Here is an 18,822-nt window from a genome sequence, read left to right as displayed (position 1 = left end):
CATTAAATGCATCCCTTAATATACACCTCGCTGACTTCATGTGTTCTTGTAGAAAAGATTGAACTATAGCTGTATGTCTTTTTTAGTTGTCTTGTTCTACAGCCTGACAGGCATCACACACACACTAACGGATGAATATAGCTTCCATTAAGAGCTCATTATGAACACTGATATGTAAACTACGAGGGCAAAGCTGAAACCATCTCATTTCTTTTAGCAGCACAACCTTCACCATTTAAAACGTGTGAAGGGTCACAATAGAGTTCACCAAAGATAAGGCAATTACAGTAAAGTGCACGGTATATACAGGCAGTGTGTGGGCGCATGCAAACTGCCTAGGAGCATCTTCAAACTTCCCCAGAACTGATGAAGTCATAAACAGCACGCAGCATGGTTCAATTATGGGAACTATATCCCTGTAATTGGTAATGAATAATGTAATAAAGACTACCGGCGGTGCTTAGAGGAGGAATTTTGTGATATGCCACCTAGTCTGTGAACTACACACAAAGACTCAAATAAAACATCCAGTAACAATTTACTCTGATACTGTCCGTACAGTCCTTCAGTAATTAGGTTGCTTTTTACTCTTTAAAGCTGAAAATCATTCCCTTTATTTATATAATTCATGACCCATGTATTATTAATGCAGCATAAAGACTAGTCCCTCCACAAACCAGTGATTTAAACTTTTTGATGGTGACCGACTATTCTGAATAAAAAAGCTTTTGTCGCTTAATTAAGAAACAAAAGTTCAGAGCAAACTTCAAATTCAATTGTTACTTTGCACCCTTAATGTTTTACAAGTTAAAACAAGATCGGGCCTCTGATGTATAACATATACCGTAGGCCTACATATAAACCTCCTCTCTTCCATGAACAGTTCACCCAAAGCATCAACACAGCGCTCTCAAAAAATCTAAAATTAACCCTGGAGACAGCTGCAGCCAGTCCTGTGTTTTGGTCTGAAACCTACTTTCCCATCTTTTTCTATCATACAGATTAATTTTTGACCAAACAGTTTGATTGAGCATGGACAATTTGTAGAAAATATTCAGGCTTTAACAGTAGCAACAGGCAGTAATTTTGAGAAATTGGCAGAAACAGTTTTTATTTAACATTTAAAACTAGCAAAATTATCTCAAAAAGTAAATACATTACAAAGTAAATAGATTCGTTTCATTAGTGATTAAGTATTTTATTAAAATAAGTGAAATCCTTGGCGGTGTGAGACACAAAGTGAGTGCAAGAACAGGCAAAGATGGAACAACACTGGCATCATTCACCTGATTACACGTCAGTGTGGCAGCTAAAGGATTCTAAGTTACATAACGGAGCTTTAAGCTGACTCAAATTACCCGAGACGAGACGCATTTTTCAGTTTTTTACCAGTCTGGCAACTACTTTCAAAAGTTAGTGTTTAGTATATCTTGCTTTTCATGGTAGTCCAATAAGGAGGCAATTTAACAAACTGATGCTCACTACTTTTGTTTGTGCCTTTGTGGTTTGAGAATTTCAGGCTAGACTACAGAGCTGTGAAATATCGAGGCAAAACAAACTGTGAATGGCACTTTATTTAAAAAGAAAATGTCTGGCGTTATGCTTCAAGTCTCTCAAGAGGTACAGTATAGGCGACAGTTTTCGGGATTTCCATCTTCTGTCCGATGACCCAGAGAAGTGTGACTAAGCGCTGTAGCAAGAGAGCATCTCTGCAGTCCCCCTGAGACACACGAGTCTGATACTGACTCAGACGGTAGAATCAGAGAGATGAGAATGAAAGCAACGAGTGAATGGACTGGGAGAAACTAGGGGAGCAGAGAAGGCAGAGACGGAAAAGAAGGGACACGGCCCGTTTAAGATAAACATCACTGTTAGATGCCAGCACTGAATTGCTCTTTTGCATAATGTGGCTGCATTAAAGCAGCTGAAGTGATTCACATTACAGTTTCTATCTGAATGTCTCAGCGGAAATGAGGCTGAGAATGAGATTTTTTTTTTTTTAAGATTTAAGATTGTTTAACGCAATTAACTGGGATCATAATCCCAACTGATGGATACGTTGAAACAAAATCTAATTTCATCATTAAAGCTGTTAGGAGCACACAAAGAGAGCGCCAGCATTTACATAGTGTGGCCATCTCGTCCTAAACAATTTTAAGGACTACTCGGCAGCGGTGCACACACTGCCCCGTTCAAAGCCAATTCAAAATATATTTCTTTACTCTAATGCAGTCTTGACTTGGTTAGTTTTAAGAACTTTGCAATTGACTAGAGCGAAACCTGTATCGTGACAGCAGCAATAATATTTCAAGAGGAGAATTAGGGGGCTGTCAGTTTACACAATTATGCAAATATCCAGATTGCTTTTCTCATTCTATTTGCCATTGTGGCATTATGATTGGCTTAGTTTATCATTTATATTACATTCATACTACATTTAGAAGACATATTTGTGTGCACCATTGTGTTTTTGTACTTTGGGAGTCCAAAGTTTTCTACTGGAAGTCGACTTGTATCCTCTACCTGATCCATTAGAAGAACGGTTTTTAAAATGGTGATGTTCATTAATGCTCACCCAAGTATTACTCATAACTACTTGTAATAACTAATAATGTATTCATCCTGCTAAATCCCATCTCAAATTACGCTGGGCCTGGATTTCACTTGCAAGTCAAGCCCCTGTGCATAATATTCACTCAGTCAAAGAATAAACGTTCAGAGTACAAAGGAAGTACTAATGTTATAAAACTTCAGAGCCAGTTAGCACTTAAATCTTGTTGTTTCCCTTTGAGCACCGCCCTTTTGCAGCGAGTGCAGAGCAACAGCAAAGCCGTGCTCTTAAAATTGCTGCTGCCCTGATCCTATGAGACTACGACAAGTTTCCTAAAACAAAACAATCAGATATAAAAAATACAACTTATCCCCAAACAATATCAGTGATTTTCAGATAAACAGAAACTATTTAGCAAAGTAAAAAAGTCCAGTTACAAGGAAATTATACGTTCAAAGCAGGACTATACAACTTTAGAAGTCAAAAACAACTATCAAGAAAGTTTTTAACAGAATCAGAACAGAAATACTTTATTAATCCCCGCATGGAAATTGTTTAATTAACTGGGTTAATACAGACAGCAAACAAGCTGCCACATGACTTTTGAATTTAGTTTTGTCTTAAGAATTCTTGGACTTTCTTTCATCTACAGTACTAGACATTTAACTAAAGACGACAGGTGATGGAGGTTTCTGGTCTTGGCAGAAAGGGACGATTTTTTTTATAATGGAAAATAACGCAATGTCTACACATGATGTGCCTCAGGGATAAATAAGATTGAACCCAAAATATTGAAACCTGCTGCGCTCCAGAGGTTATAAGGGCTGTCGTAGAGTCACTGTCGCCCGTGGAGATGAAATTCTTGCCAGGAAAGAAAGAAAACCATTACGACGTGTCAGATATGCTGACCCGCTGCTGGATTTATCGGAATATCACGGTCAGCTGTGTCATAAGCTGCTCTTAATGTTTCAATTCACAGAGAAAAGACGGTTCATTTGCATATAATACTGAAGAAAAGATTTGATCTTTTGTTTTATCACTTTTGTGGTAACATTTTTTTTAAATCACTTTTGGCAGCAGCCCAGTCTATGATGTGATTTCATGTCCTATGGAGATGAGAGGTTTCATCACCAGTCTTCATTTGCAACTTGGTTAACTCAATATCACAGTAGTTCTCTCAGATATAGAAACATACACGTAATGTGAACAGACAGCAGTAGAAATCACCTTCATGTAAAGTCGGAGAAAAGGACGATCCACCTGCACGTCACTTCATACTAAAGGTAATGTGGCCGTGCCTCCCTCTCTCGAGACAGCAGATCAGTGCAGTGCCTAACTGGTAATACCTGAATCCCCAAAGTCCCTGTCAGTCCAGTGCTCAATGGTAGAAGTAGAGCAAACACACACTATCTCTCTCACACACACACCTACACACAAATCTATAAATGTGAGATTAGCTTTAGTGCTTGCCAATCTAATCTTCTGAGTCAACAGAGCAATGCAGACATGGCTCAGTGTCGCAAGCCTCTATAATGAACAGTCACTCATATCACCTCAGTACTGCAGAGCCGACTGTCGTCTTTAAAGCACTGTTTGGCTTCGCTTTGGACTAATTAATTCAGTGCTGGAAGTCGATCGTGTGAAACAAAGCGAAGCAGACAGAAAGATTTTCAGAGACTTGGGAAAAGAATATTGTAATCTTATTCTCACATTTCTGCTTTTAGAGAAGGCCCACTTTATTCAACCAATTTCCGGGCCAATATTAGCTTTTATAAGACGAGCACGAGCCATAAGGCTCCTGCGATTTTGAGTTATTTAACTCAGGTAAAGAAGGCAGAGTCTGGATCGGTCTAGTTCAGGCTAGTTGTATTTTAAAAAGCTTCTGGGCAGTCCAGTGGAGCATTTCCAGATGGTCCTAAAAACCTCAGTGCTCGGCTATGGGGACGAAACCAGTCAGGTGAAATAGTGGCTGGTACAACTAATTGGTCAACCTGCTCCATTTTGTCCCTTCCGCCTTTAAAATGAGCCCCTGTTGGAAAGGCGGCACACAAACACAAACACTGTGTATGAAAACAAAATGCCAAACTCCCCTGACATAAATTCTGCATTAGCCGTTGAGAACCTCCACGTTGCCATAGCAACATAGATATAGTGTAATTACCATCTTGCGGGTCGGTGTAATAAAGCTAGGCCCACAGCCCGGTGGCCCCGGGGCCCCTGGTAATGGCTTTTATGGCAATCATTATTGCCACACCACTACACCAGGAAACAGGAGGATACGCTTAGCCTCAAAGCCCGGAGATCATGTCTTCAGACACAAGGGCTTCAAAGCCACGGTTCAAAGAGAGGGGTGCAACGCGGGTTTCAGATCAACAGATCTCTATACAAAGATGTCTAAATTTACATAAATAAGGATATCTACATTTAGATAAAAAGACAGGACTTCCTGTTGTAGGGTTTCCTAATTCTACGTTTGACAACAGGTTAAAGGAGGTCCGGGAGGGAACACACACGGGATTACAACTGATTGTCTTCTACGCATGAAATATTGATGATACCAGGGCTTCTCACAGCATACTACAGTAGGCAGTCCACCTCAGCTGAAATAAAGGGTGCTTATGCTAATGTCAGAACAGCTTTATAAACCCAACATTAAACTCTAAGGAAACCTCGCATGATGTTTGCATCAGTGTAGATACTGTAGCATTTACCATCTCCGCTAAACAATTCCTGAAACAAACCTTGAATAGTGGTTATGTGTATGCCGTATCGTTAAAATTCATATAGCGATAATGGCATCACACCAACATGTTGCTGCAGTGACGTCGTACTAAGCATGGCTGAACGTGAAAGTAACATTGCTACACTGCTCCACGGTTGAGGAGTTGTCGAACTGTAGCGAGGAAGTGGTTTGGTATAATATATAAGAGGTGACAGAAGACTGACATCCATTTTCTGTAAACTGCCTATGCTTTGCAGGGTTGCACTGGGCTGGAGCTGGGCAGGGTGCACCAGTTCATCACAGGGCTTATGACAAACTTATTTCACCGTATTTTATTAATGTCACGAAGAATATCACTTTCAGAAATGCCTTGTAATATTATGACTTTATTTTGACACCACACACAAAAAAGGAATCGTCTAAAGCTCAGGTAAAAAAAAAGGTAAGTCTGGCTGTCTGTAGAGATCTCAGTGAAGCCTCGTTCACAAAATCAACGCAAAATCTTTGATGGAAAGGAATAAAGGGAAAATGAAAAACTAAGACTTATCAAAGCTATATTCTAGTGTGAAGCTGTTTTGGTTTGAGGCATGACTGAGCATCTATGAAACGTTTTCTGTCTGTGTCTGGCTCTCCACTTCTGTTCCTCTCCACTGTCTGAGTGAGGATAAATTAGAAGGAATTCACAGAAAGGCTGCTTAGAGGAGGGTTTAAAAAAAAAAAAAGCTTTGATCAGGACCCATGCCAGTAATCTGACAAATCCATAAGGAGCGCTGCTTAAAACAAGTTCTTTTGTAACAGCTATATATTTGTTTGGCAAGTCACCATGCCGTGTGTGTATGAATATGTGTTTACTCCATCCTTCCCTTGTTAGTTATTTAGGAATCTTAGAAAATTACACACCTTCTGGTCATTTATGATTTGATGTTCTCCATATGTTCTGTGTGTGCACGAATGTGTCACAGTAGATAAGAAACCAGTTTTTAATCCTCGTAGTAGAGTCGAGTTCACCTTTACTTTGGCACGAAAATGTGCACGAGCCTTCTACATCCCCTGCCACTCAGAATTAGTGCACTGGCCCAGGGGACAAAGTGTAGACAGAAACACAAACTTAAGTACAATAGGACACTTCAATCACTGTGATACAAGGAAAAGGAGCTTCTCAATTTAATTCATTAGCCCCTCGCAGTGTTCTCTTAACGTGCACTTCAACAAATGATGCAAAAGCCTCGCAGAGAGAAAGGATTATAAAGCTGTCATAACATCTCTTCCTTTCTAAAATTACATGGAGAGACGAGGGAGAGGGTGAATCGATCTGCAGATCCAGAGGTGATAAATAAAAGATCGATAATTTTGATGATCAAGTATTTTCTGACACCTATGCATGTTTTTTTGGCATTTTCAAGACTACGAGAAAAATGGTGTCGCATGTGTGTATTTCATCTGTCAGCTCCTTTTTTTTGCTATTTTTAGTCATTTAACCAGACAAAGGCAGACAGTGTAGGCAAATCGCTAATAGTTTTGTGGAACGTGGCAGGCAGAGATGGTGATGAGTGTTTTTAAAGGTCAGATACGCCATCCATCAGGCTGTCGGTGTTTCCACACACATAAAGATAATGTCTGTCGGGTCAACTGGAGTTATTACCTCAGCAAAGTGAGTTGAGGAATCATTGCCACAGCAACAAAAGTTTGCCATGTGACCTTATCAAGCCCTGTCCTCCTGCTTTCTTTCCTCTGCCCTGCCTTTTCCTTTTCATGGCCAGAGTTCATTTTGCACTTTCTATCGCCCTGCCCCGAAAAGTTCACCATCCACACCTCCATGAATGGTATCTAAGGAGAGGATCTCCTGTTTGTGTGTGAGGGAGAGATAGGGACAAATTTTCACACCCTGAGTTGTCTCAAAATGACCATGCCTTCTCAACCTTCTCGCACTTCTAGCTCTTTAACGCACGCTCGCTGCCTCACACGCAAACAGTGACACAAAGGTTTTCTCCCAAAAAGATGCTGTGTCTCCTCAACATGTTCTCCCACTATCTAATACCTCCCACCGCGTTCACTGCTTAAGCAAACTCTACATGATACTTCAGGCTGTTTCCAAGCTACTGTTGCTACGGATGTCAGTCAACCCACACACACACACCAAACTCGCACCATCACGGCCATCAAATAACCGGCTTATGTGTTCTACCGGTCTGCCACTGAAATGTGTGTTAAGCAGATTAAAATGTTGAGGACTTAGCTGTGTTGGCATGCCAGCCTCAGGTTTTTTTATGATTCAAACCCTGAAAAAAGTGAAATGAAAGTCTCAAGTGTGGCCCGACTGAGAGAGGCCAGTTACTACAACGACTGCCATTGTCAGTTTCAAATAAAAGAAATGTAACTTTTTGTCATTCTGGCACCGGACTCATACTCCTCTGTGTATTTAATGCCGAGGTTACAGGGTGATGTGGCGACTGACTGCTCATATCTCCACACATCTGTCTCCGTTTGCCACCCACTACCTTTCTCCAGATGGCTCTCTCATCTTGCCGCTTCCCTTCCCATTGCTACTTAACTTCTCTTTAATTAGTATGAGGTGTATTACTACTGTTTCACATTACTACTGGTTCCTATCCACCCACACTGTTGACTGTGTACTACTACGAAAGCGGCTTTTATAAAAACAAAGTATATGATTGTGTTTTTTAAAGAATAACTAAACAAAACATGTACTGTATAATTTATAAAGTTACTGTATAATGGTCAGACACAGGGGATGACAATCCGATTAAGTTTTCTGGCTCTGATGAAGATTGGAGTCCTTTAGTGTTGGGTATCTGCCAATGCAGAATCTTATCCAATAATATACAGAAGCAGAATATATGCAGTGGATTAAACTCGTGTTTTTCATGAGCTGCTTTGCGGTTAAACTATTAAACTGATCATCTAAAGTTTTTATGATGTGAAGTTTAACTGGGAGGTTTCAACTCCTGACGATATCCACAGAGAATGTGCATCAGCCTGTTTGAATTGATGAAACTTCAGCGACATCTATCGATTTTCCTTAACCACTTATCCCTCACAGGGTCACAGGAGGCTGGAGCAAATCCCATCGGACATTGACTAAGAGGCAGGGTACATCCTGCACAGGTTGCCAGTTCATTACAAGGTTGACATATAGAGACACACAACCAATCACGCTCACACCTATGGGCAATTTAGACCTTCATGTACTTGGATTGTGGGAGGAAACCGGAGTACCAAGAGAAAACCCACGCAGACAATGGGGAGAACAGAGAAACTCAGACAACAGAGAAAGGCTGGGGGGTTCGAACAAGACAACAGTACTTACCAATGCACAACCGTCCCAAAAACTTTCTAGACTAAGCTACAACTGCCATTTCAGTTTGTTAGACACTCTTTAAATCGACTGCATATGTTCTGCTCCTGTGAAGTATTGGATTAGACTTGTCAGCATTGACTAAAAATAAGCAGCTAGCTCGATGTTTCGTGCACTGCTACCTTTTTTCAAATAAAGACAGTCAGCTGAGCAAAGCTGATATTCTGCCAAATTTCACTGGCACCAGTGTGGCCGAATAATGTTTTCACACAAACCTATGTTCTCTTGCATAGACAAGCCCACACTGTAGGCTGTCATTGGCTGATGTGGACAGAACACAGAACCAGAAACCTGCTTTATTTTAGCTGACACTGCTCCTTTAATATACGCCTATCTGGATCGGCTAGGGACGTCTCTACAGTAGAACACGTCCAGGCATCAGGAGGAAAGATCACGAGAGGCATGTTACAACTGCGCTCTGCTCCAATCTGTGAGTACGCTTTTATTTTGATAAAACATCGGTTATGCAAGAATGAGTCTTCTGTCTGAGTCCAACTGCAGGATGGAGAATATCGTCTGCTCACTAGTGAGAAACTAAACTTAAATATAAGTAAATACAAACTGACTCCTGCATGCCAGCAAGTAAATATTTTAATCGCTCAGTGTTGTCCATGACTTCTTTCGTTAAAGGAGACTCAAACTGGACCTCTGTAACGGGTGTAGTAAGAACCCAAATGCAGCACACTGGACGAATGTAATAAATGAAAGTCACTTTTATTACACTTGCTGTTTGACGAGAAGTAGCACAGTACAAAGCAACAGCTGAAATATTCTCTCTGGGCACAGGGAAAGTCCAGGGGCTCTGGCTGGGGAAACCAATCCGGCAAGCAGGTAAACAGGCAATGAAGCAGACTAACCAGGAACGAGCCGCCGGTAGTCGAGCCTTCACCAGCTTGCGAAATCCAGAAGGGCCAGAAGGTGAACTCATGGTCAGGAACAGAAGGCAGGGTCGGTTTCCCGGATTACAGCAAAACAGGTTAGTCCAAGGCAGGAAGAGTCGGCAACAAGGGCTCAGTCCAGCAAAGTGCTGGAGAGTCTAGCGTGAGCATGTAGAACAATCTGGCAGAGAGTGAGCGCGCAGAGAGGGCTTAAATACTGGCTTGATTGGTGATGGGAACCAGGTGAGTCAAGCTGATGAGGGGGGTGTGGCTGGCAGGTGAGTGAAGAGTGAATGGAAAAGTACTGAGAGGCAGGTGAGAGAGGAGACTGTGACAACCTCCCAGATCATGTTTTATCTTCTCACCTCTGTAGTCACCCTGAGCCCTTAAACACAGCGCTGTTTTTCATTTTGAATATCCGCCAAGTCTCACACACTTGACTTTCCATATACACTCACACTATAGTTTTTTTATTTCATAGACATATACAGAGACAGGTTCTGTAGTCTGTAGAGTGAGCTGTCACCTCGCAGCTTACTGTCAAATCCTGTGCATTGTATCTCGCGAGCGCTGGTGATGTTTTGATAATACCACTGGGAGTCTCCAACGTCACATTCAACACAAAGGGGCTTTTGAGGGTATTAAAGTGTTCCCTGACCAAATAAAAAGAATGTTTACAGCTTTAATTGACCATCAACGGATGCTGATCGTCAACGGGGTTTTCACTGTGAACAATGACTACTCCGACCTAAAAAGTAAGAACGCTGCTAGCGGCTTCAGAGAAAATGGAAAGCAAAAACCCGAACAGAAGCAACACAACGTTTCACTGAGACAATAATAAGTGTTAGTGGGATTCAAGTAAATGCCATTACCAGACCATCTGTACAGTCCGTCTTTCTTCACACTTGATTTTAGCACTACCTTGCAGTGGCTAGCCACATCACCCACGTATGCCATTAAATTAGCTATTGTTAGTCTCCCTATCCAATAAAGCTGAGATCTAACACAAATTCATGTTCAGGCTAGAAAAAGAATCGTGTTATAATAATTAATTAATCTTAGTCTTTTCACGATGGGTGCCACAAGGGGGCACTCGAAGCTGTTCGTCTGCAGAACATTTAAAAAAATGTGTTAAATTAAGTTCTATTTATATTATATCTAATTATAGATTATAATTATAGAGAGTTGATCAGACGGCGTTAGATTAAATGAGCACAAAAATAGGCAGTATCTGAAAAAACTATTAATAAAAAGACAAAGGAGCATGGCTCAGCTGCAAAATGCAAGTCATGCAAGTCAGCTCTTAGATGGAGAAATATGTATACAACTAGAGGTGAGAGACCTAACCTCATCTACAGAGTCATTTAACTGTATTCAGGCAGCAAAGGGAGCCCTGTGGGCCTGTTCTTCATCTATTCAGGCAGCAAAGGGAGCCCTGTGGGCCTGTTCTTCATCTTCATATCATAGTGTCTTTGCGAAGAAACCACACTGTCATATGCTGCGTGCTGCCAAACACACACCCTGGAGAACTGCGTGACGACACTTCTGAGAAAATCAGTGCGGTAAAAAATCTTCAATTACAACTGTTCAAATGTTTTCTTTCAGTCTCTGATATACATACTGGATATTACTCATGAGATAATAAGAGGAATAACTCATTGTAAACTGAAAACAGTGTCTGTTCTTTGTCATAGTTACTTAGATGTATGTGTGCTTGAGAAAATAAAGAAGAGAAACAAGCATAATAACACTGTTAAATTGTGCTTTTACTCAAAGGTATACAGAAGACACTGAATAATAAATATGGACTCTTTGCATGAATAATATATTCAATAAACAGCCTCACTCTTGTGTCTGCACGCAGAGTTTACAATCAGTCACAAATCATACTGGTCCTCAAATAAAACCCTGTCTACAAACGCATCAGCAGACTTTATGCTGCGACACCTCAAATGTCTACGGACTGAAAGAGACTGCCTGACTTCACCTATCAATGAAACTTCTTCACAGACAGGAAGCAGTATGAGGTTGGGGAGACGTCAGGAATGGTTGCACTTCCCACTACTTTGCCTGTCCCCTGAGGAATCAGTCTGATCCATCTGCGGTTGCAGGTTAATATTTTTGTTTGTTTTTGGCACTTTGTGTGCATAACTGTCAACAACTGGAGTTAAATTCCTTGTTTGAGTGAGCATACTAAATATAAAATACTAAAATGGCTTCAGCTTTGTGATGGGAGACAGAGTTTCCAGGTACCTAACAGGGCTCTGTATCTATTATTTGTGTTTTTCTGAACTAAGATCTGTTGAAAACTTCTCATTTGGTGGAATGTGCTACCAAGCAACAAAAGAGAAAATGCCCGATTTCCGGAGAAAACACTTTTAAGTGAGGGAGTCACTGATCTTTGTTCTAAAAGCTTCCCTGCTTTAAAACAACACAAATCGCTGAACCATGCATTGTTTCCATAGAAACCGACAAAACTCTTTCTTTCCGACCAATGCCTCATGAAATAATATCACACTTGGGTTATTGTAATGAAAGTCCAATCGAAGCATTCACACATTTTCAGTTTTGTGTCCTCCGGGTACAACAGATCCAAAAAGAACAAATTGAATTTCCAGTAACAAAAAAACCAAACCTGCCCCTTTTCCTGCAATGAAGTTGTGAAAAATCAGCAGCACTTAATTCCCTCGTTACATATGTATGCATGTGGGTATTGTGCATGAAGAGAGATCAGAGGTTTAGATGGAGAGCTTGTTATATTTGTACTCTAATTAGGATATATATAATGATACGGTGGGATGTTGTTTAAGATGTATAATGATGCTAGAGCAGCAAAAAATGCATCATTAGGATCATTTAACTGTCAATAAATGAATTTTTGGCCACTTGGGGGCAGCGAAACAACACTGATATATTAAAGGTCCAGTGTTTAAACAGATTTAAGGGTTCTGTTTAAGGTGTGGGTGATTGTGAAATAGTGGCAGTATTAGACTTTCTCTGGGCTAAAGCTGAAGCTTGACCAGGGTCAGAAAACCATCTACTTAGCAACTGTCAACTTAGCAACACACCACCTCAGCTCCAGGTCAACCATTCCTGCAGTGATGAGGACAGGATGCACTGCACTCACCATTGCACAGCATTGGCAGCTAACAAGCACACTTGTTCACTTAGTTATAAGTGAAGAGAAGCAGCTGGTTAATAAAAAACATTATCCTTGTCACTGGGCCTAAATGCCTCTACGAGATGTAACACTAGACAGCCAATCCCCAGCATTATTAGATCTTGGTATTTTAGTCCACACTGATTATAATAATACCCCCTAGGTATGAAAATCTGGTCCCCAATCACATGGCATTTTGTGATACTAGTTGTCAGTGACAGTCAAAGGAAACGCCAAACTCGAGATATTCAATACCTAAAAACTAGGAAAACAAACAAACAAAATCTTCCACTAATAAAGCAAAGCAAAGTTTACACTGACCAAACACAATCAGAAATGAAGATCTGTAAAAGAGAGAAAGGAAGCAGACATCCAGATAATGAGAAAGAATTGGGGTTGAACATCCTACAGAAACCCAAAACCAATGTAAGCAGACGGACTCAAACACGGAAACCAGAAGGGAAGAGAACATGTGGGAGACCCAGAAACAGCTGGAGGAGGTAACGGACACATGATGAGCGGAAGAAGTAAAGTACAGAGCTAGAGGTAAGATGGAGAACAGTTGTTGTGGATGTGCTCCATGGGGAAAGAAAGGGTCTAAAGTCAAAGTCACCCTACGTATGTCATAGTCACAGCTCAACGTCATTACATACAGCATAATAGTGCAAGTCAAGGCATAATTAATACACAAATAAAGACTTTTTATTGATATGTTCTCATTTGGTACTGAAGCCCAACTGCCTTGGTAACTGTTCCCCTCTATGACAGCTCAGTAGTTTGCCAGTTTATGGTGATTCATGTTTGACTGAAGTCTCTGAAAAAAGTTTCTTGTCTTTCCCTTAATTTGAGCGAAATCTCAAGAAACACATAGTTGGCACCTAAGAGTCTCATCAGAGTGACTAAAGACCACTAACAGAAACAACTGCTTTTGAAGTCAAGCTCTGAAGCCAGGGGTGCTCACAGTGGGAAAAATGTCTGTTTTCAAGACTATTGCGTTCCTACTGTGACAAGAGATGAGGCTCATTACAGCCAAAAGCATCAGAGTGGTGGTGTGTGAGCTGCAAGGCTTTGACACCACCATCCAATTCTCCAAGGAAGAGTCCTCATGACATAGTAGTTCACACATTAAAGTACACACATGAAACCAAGCAGACAAAACCATCAGAAACAGAAGATCACACACGCTCAATTTAAACCTAAAAAAAACAAAAAAACATTTGTGTCTTGCTACGAGGGGAGCAGGGGATTTCTCTCGCTGTACTGAGCAGAAGGCCTCCGTGATCCACAGATGGCTGGATGAACTGCAGGGCATTCACATGGCAATAAAGAAATAAGGATGATACAATCCCAGACACATGCTTTATCACACCCTTGATGTCTATGACTCCCACAGGCCCACAGGCATACAAAGACGGTCCAATTGGAAAATACCATACAGGCTGGGAAATATGCCCAAATAACTTATTTTGCCGCAATATGAGATATTTATCTCGATATACATCTCCATATAAAATATCATTAATTCTAAAATTGTGCAAAAACATGATCATTTTGTAAAATATGATACCTTACTATACAATAAACTACCCAGCAGTACACAAAAAAAATTCAATTAGCTCAACCATAAACATCTATAGCACTAAAATGCAACATACACATCAATGCAGCTGTAATTATTGATCCAAAAACATCATATATAACATTAAAACACTGGCAGCGACTATTGTACTGCACTGTGAGCATGCACTATTAAAGTATTTGGAAAATATTTACATACTTTTACCTTAGAGAGGTTTCAAATGCAACAAGTATTTAAAGTGGGGTATGAATACTTTTGTTTAAGTAATGGACCTGAATGCTTTCGCCTTTGGTTAGCACACCATCTCTGCACCTGTGTGTTACCAGCTCAGCCTTCCCCTTAAAGGAAGATTTGGACCTGTGTATGTGACAATTAGTGGACAAAGCCTTCTGTACTGTGACATGAAGCCAACACAAAGTGACTCAAATCTGACAGAATCCAGTACACATCATAAAGTTCAGGTTCAGAGAGTTTGAAAGAAGTGTGGATGAGACTAAAACAATCAGGGAAATGTCAACAAAATAAATGCAGTATGCTCAGTCTGCCCACTGGTGTGGTAAGAACAAGTGTCTTGATGATGTACTGTGTGTTTCGAGACTATTTGTCAAGGTGCATTTGAATTTATTTGAACAAATTGCGTGTCATTTCAGATCCAGTGAAACTTGATTTTTGGAAAAAGCGACAGCTCTGTCACATACACTTTAAAACGTGGTTCCTGGATAAGCACTCAACCCAAGTCAAGGTGCAATCAATACTATTAATTAGCAGCTACACTATTTAGGTCTTCAGGCTTACTTGTGTGGATGAGTCACGATTACTGTTCTTAGTCAATATGTCTACCCATGAAAAACATGGTCCATTCACACAGGTGTGTAGACTATAAATGACATTTCTCTGACTCTTCTATTGACTCTGTTGCATCTGCAGCCTGGAATAAACGTCTCAGTCCCAAAGTTTTATGAAGCTATTCAAAACCCAACAACATCACATCACAGGATACAAATCTCTATGTGTCAGTTATTTATTTGTCTTGTAAGTAAGTCTGCAAGTCTGTGTTTTTGATTTTTCAGGGAGCAGCAGATTCACGTATTGACCTGCATTATGAGTTTAAAGACACAAACTTGAATCCACAGTCTCTGTTCTCCATCTCTCCCTCTCTGTCTGTCTGCCTGTCTTGGCATCTAATTCTCATTGTATTTCACCCATTTGGCACAATCATTGAGTATTGGATTCTCAAACCGCCCGTGGAGTAATTCTCCATCTCTACCTCACTTTCACTTACGATTTCCATCCCCGACTCTGTCTCAATCATTCAGTCAGTCAGTCAGTCAGTAGCAAACACACATACACATACACACCTGGTCATTACAAATGACTAATGGTTCAGTATCTAATGAGAGTAGCAGTGATGTTGTGGTAGTATCACTCTGTGGTTTATATCTAAGCAACACGAATCCCAAAGGATCACACATAGCTTCTCCTTTTACACACACACACAAACTTAAAATACCTAGAGACGAAGACAGGAGCGCACACACTTGTTCTTCTGCTCTAAAATATATTGATTTGTTTTTTAGAAATCCACATATATTTGCATTTACATAGTCCCTAATCACATCTGTGAAAAAAAAAACTGGCTGACAGCCCAATACCTCACGGCAAGTTCTGCTTAAAAGATATCAGAATATGTTCCCAATACAAAGTAGCAGTGGCTACTGGGACATAACTGAAAAACCAGAAATGGATCTCGGATCTCCAACCGTGCATATCTCCGTCTCCCACACATCTCCCAGCTCAGATATCGATGCCAAATATCACACACACACACACACACACACACACACAACCCCAACAGATTGGCTAAGTGTGATAACCCATGAGCACCAGCTAGCAGCCAGCTTTACTTATCCTGACCCTGATCCATAAACATCAATGGAGCTCTACATTTCAAAAATAGAGTGGATGAGACCTCAGATCCAGCAGATCCATATCACAGAGAAGGTTTCAGTAATTATGGAGACATCTTTCCTCACTAGGCTGACAGATACTGCCAAAAGACAGAAGGCATGCATCAGTTTTACACACCACTACCTTGAAGCAGGTGCAGGGAATAGAGTGAAGTAACAAACAGATGTGTGCTGTATGTGTGCAACCAGTTTCCAAAGTCAGCGGTTGCAAAAGTTTTTCACTTGTCCCCGAACGACTAGTACACCACCCAATAACTTCACAGGAGAAATCACGCCAAAGGCATTGGAAGCCTCCGAACTGTCTGTGTTATGTTTTTAATTTCTGTTTTTAATTGTGTTGTTCTTTAATTTCCCTTTACCAAATTAACTTTTTGACTCAGCCTTTTTGTGTCACGTTTTTTGTTTCAGTACATTTCGATTACATAGTAAACAGAAAGAGACGGTTACTTTCGTTGCACTGTTTAGACACACATAAACTTATAATGCTAGTGTGTGTGTGTGTGTGTGTGTGTCAAATTTCAACAAAGACAGCAGAGGACAGAAGCAGCACGCCTGTAAATGACCCTAACACACAGCAGACACTCTCAGCGTAGGTTTTTATGACATGGATTTCTGTTCAGACCGTGTGGTGGATAGCCTTTCCAAGAGTTGCTGGCCAAATGGAAAATCTACCCACATGTGGCGTTTTGGGGGTGTTCATTTTGGACCCTGCAGCAGGTAATGGTGCACAATTCACCTCAGGGCTGTCTCATCTTTGCTTCATCCACCAGGTGGGATATTTCATAGGTTGAATCAGTGTTGCAAGCTACAGTTGTGCCTTTTTTTTTTTTTGTCACCGGTAAATGTCAACTGGGTGCTGAGCGATATTGAGTGGCTCTTTGGTCAATTTACTCATTACGTACAGAGAGCACAGACACCATAATCACCTTTGGTAGATAATGCTTTGGCACTGGTGTAGGTGTCTAGTATTGATTACTTAGCATTATCTCAGAAGCTAGAAAATGAGCGCATGTAGCAGCTTTGCACTTAAAAAAGTAACGTTTATGTAAAGTTTATAATATACAGTATGAGGAAAACCAACCCAAATATAAACAGAATATTTCGTCCTGACTTGGTTTTCAGGATAAACAGCGATGGAAGACTTTAAAGATAAATCAACTGCACACAAATCATCTTACTTTGGGTAATGCTCGACGCCTTTTATCACTCAAGATGCTTAAGAAGCATCACAGAGTGAGTAATCTACTCATTACTAAACTGGTGAATCAACCAGCAAGTTAGTCTTTTAAACTCCTCTACCCTGTTTACCTCCTAATCCCTCCATGCTCCCTTCCAGGCAAGGTGCCGTCTTGACAGCAGCCTTTCCTGTCCCATTTCCCTCCCAGCATCCAGGTCATTGATTAATCTTTGGGGGAACATGTAGAGGGGGCCTGTGTGTCCTCGAAACATCTTACCGGTGGCTGCTGAGAGTTGAGCGCCCCCCTCTTGGTGGACCCCCCTCTGGAGCTGAGCCTCTTCCATGACTCTGAGAAACGCCCCCTGGTGGTGGGACGCCCTGGCCCAGATGTCCCGGACGCAACAGACGAATCATCCCGGGTGGAGAACGGCCGGTCCCTGCGCAGCTCCCTCCTCTCAGCCCACTTCTTCTTGGAAGCCATTGGGGTTGTAGATTTGGTCAAAGAGACGTGGGAAGAGGTGGCAGGGCGGCCACGCTGAGTCGAGGAGGCTGTTCTTTAATTAAACTGGTGCCACAGGTGGCATCTTCACTTCATTCTCAACTCTGCAGCCTGCTGAACAACCCTGACTCACTCAGCCTCTGTGTCTCCTCTCTTTGTTTGACTCTTCTTTCTCTCTCTGTTTCTTTGACTTCTTTCCCCCCTTCTTCTGATCTCTTGATCAAAAGGAGTGGAACAGCAGATCTTCACCTGCTCGGCTGCGCTCCAGCGCTTCTTCTTTTCTTCCCTGTAGCCTTCCTCTGGGAGGGATGAGAGTCAGAGATGAGAGAGGTGGCGAAGCAGAAGGTGCTGCCTGCACCCTGTTGCATGTGCCGTTACTGTGGCTCGGCCGCCGATGCTGTTTTCCCTCCTCACGGGGAGAGAGAGAGAGCGCGAGAGAGAGAGAGAGAGAGAGAGAGAGAAAGAGAGCGAGAGAGAGAGAGAGAGAGAGAGAGAAACAGGGAAACAAGGCAAGGGAAAGAGAGAGGGAGGGTACGATGTTCAGATCCAGGTGAAAGGGGGCTTCAGGACAGAAGCTCACACAGTGGACAGAGAAAGGACAGGAGAAAAAGACAGGTGGACAGGGGGGAAAAAAGAAAAGGTTAGCAGATAAAGAGAATGAAGAGACAAGCAAGAGTCTCTGGGGTGCAGGGTTCCTGTTGAGGATTGTGCAGAGCTGCTTTAAGCTGACTGGGAGGCACAGAGACAGACACCCTGTTCAGTAAGTACTCTCTCGCTGTGAACACTGTGCTTTGAATACCCACAGCTACCAGACCTCCATCCATCCTCCCTCTCCTCTTCCTCTTGCAGCCCTTCTCCCTCTCCCGGTTCATAGTTCACTCCCAAGCCTCGGTTTCTCTGTTGCAGTGCTGGT

General features: G+C 41.6%; 1 protein-coding gene across 4 annotated transcripts in view; it reads right to left on the bottom strand.

The window, feature by feature from the left end:
• Nucleotides 1-18,337, bottom strand: part of trpm3 (transient receptor potential cation channel, subfamily M, member 3) — a 125,301-nt gene extending 106,964 nt beyond the window's left edge. For 2 of the 4 annotated variants that reach the window (XM_019275975.2, XM_019275976.2), the window contains exon 1: nucleotides 17,688-18,337. In XM_019275975.2, the coding sequence (XP_019131520.1) occupies nucleotides 17,688-17,891 (204 nt within the window). In that variant the 5' untranslated portion in view covers nucleotides 17,892-18,337. The remainder of the gene's footprint in view (nucleotides 1-17,687) is intronic. The other 2 variants (XM_019275978.2, XM_019275980.2) reach the window with 1 other exon arrangement.
• Nucleotides 18,338-18,822: the final 485 nt, after the last annotated feature.

Source organism: Larimichthys crocea, chromosome III (genome assembly GCF_000972845.2).
Source record: "Larimichthys crocea isolate SSNF chromosome III, L_crocea_2.0, whole genome shotgun sequence".
Lineage (NCBI taxonomy): Eukaryota > Metazoa > Chordata > Actinopteri > Sciaenidae > Larimichthys > Larimichthys crocea.
Note: the sequence above shows the minus strand (reverse complement) of the source record. Positions and strands in the feature narration are given on the sequence as shown.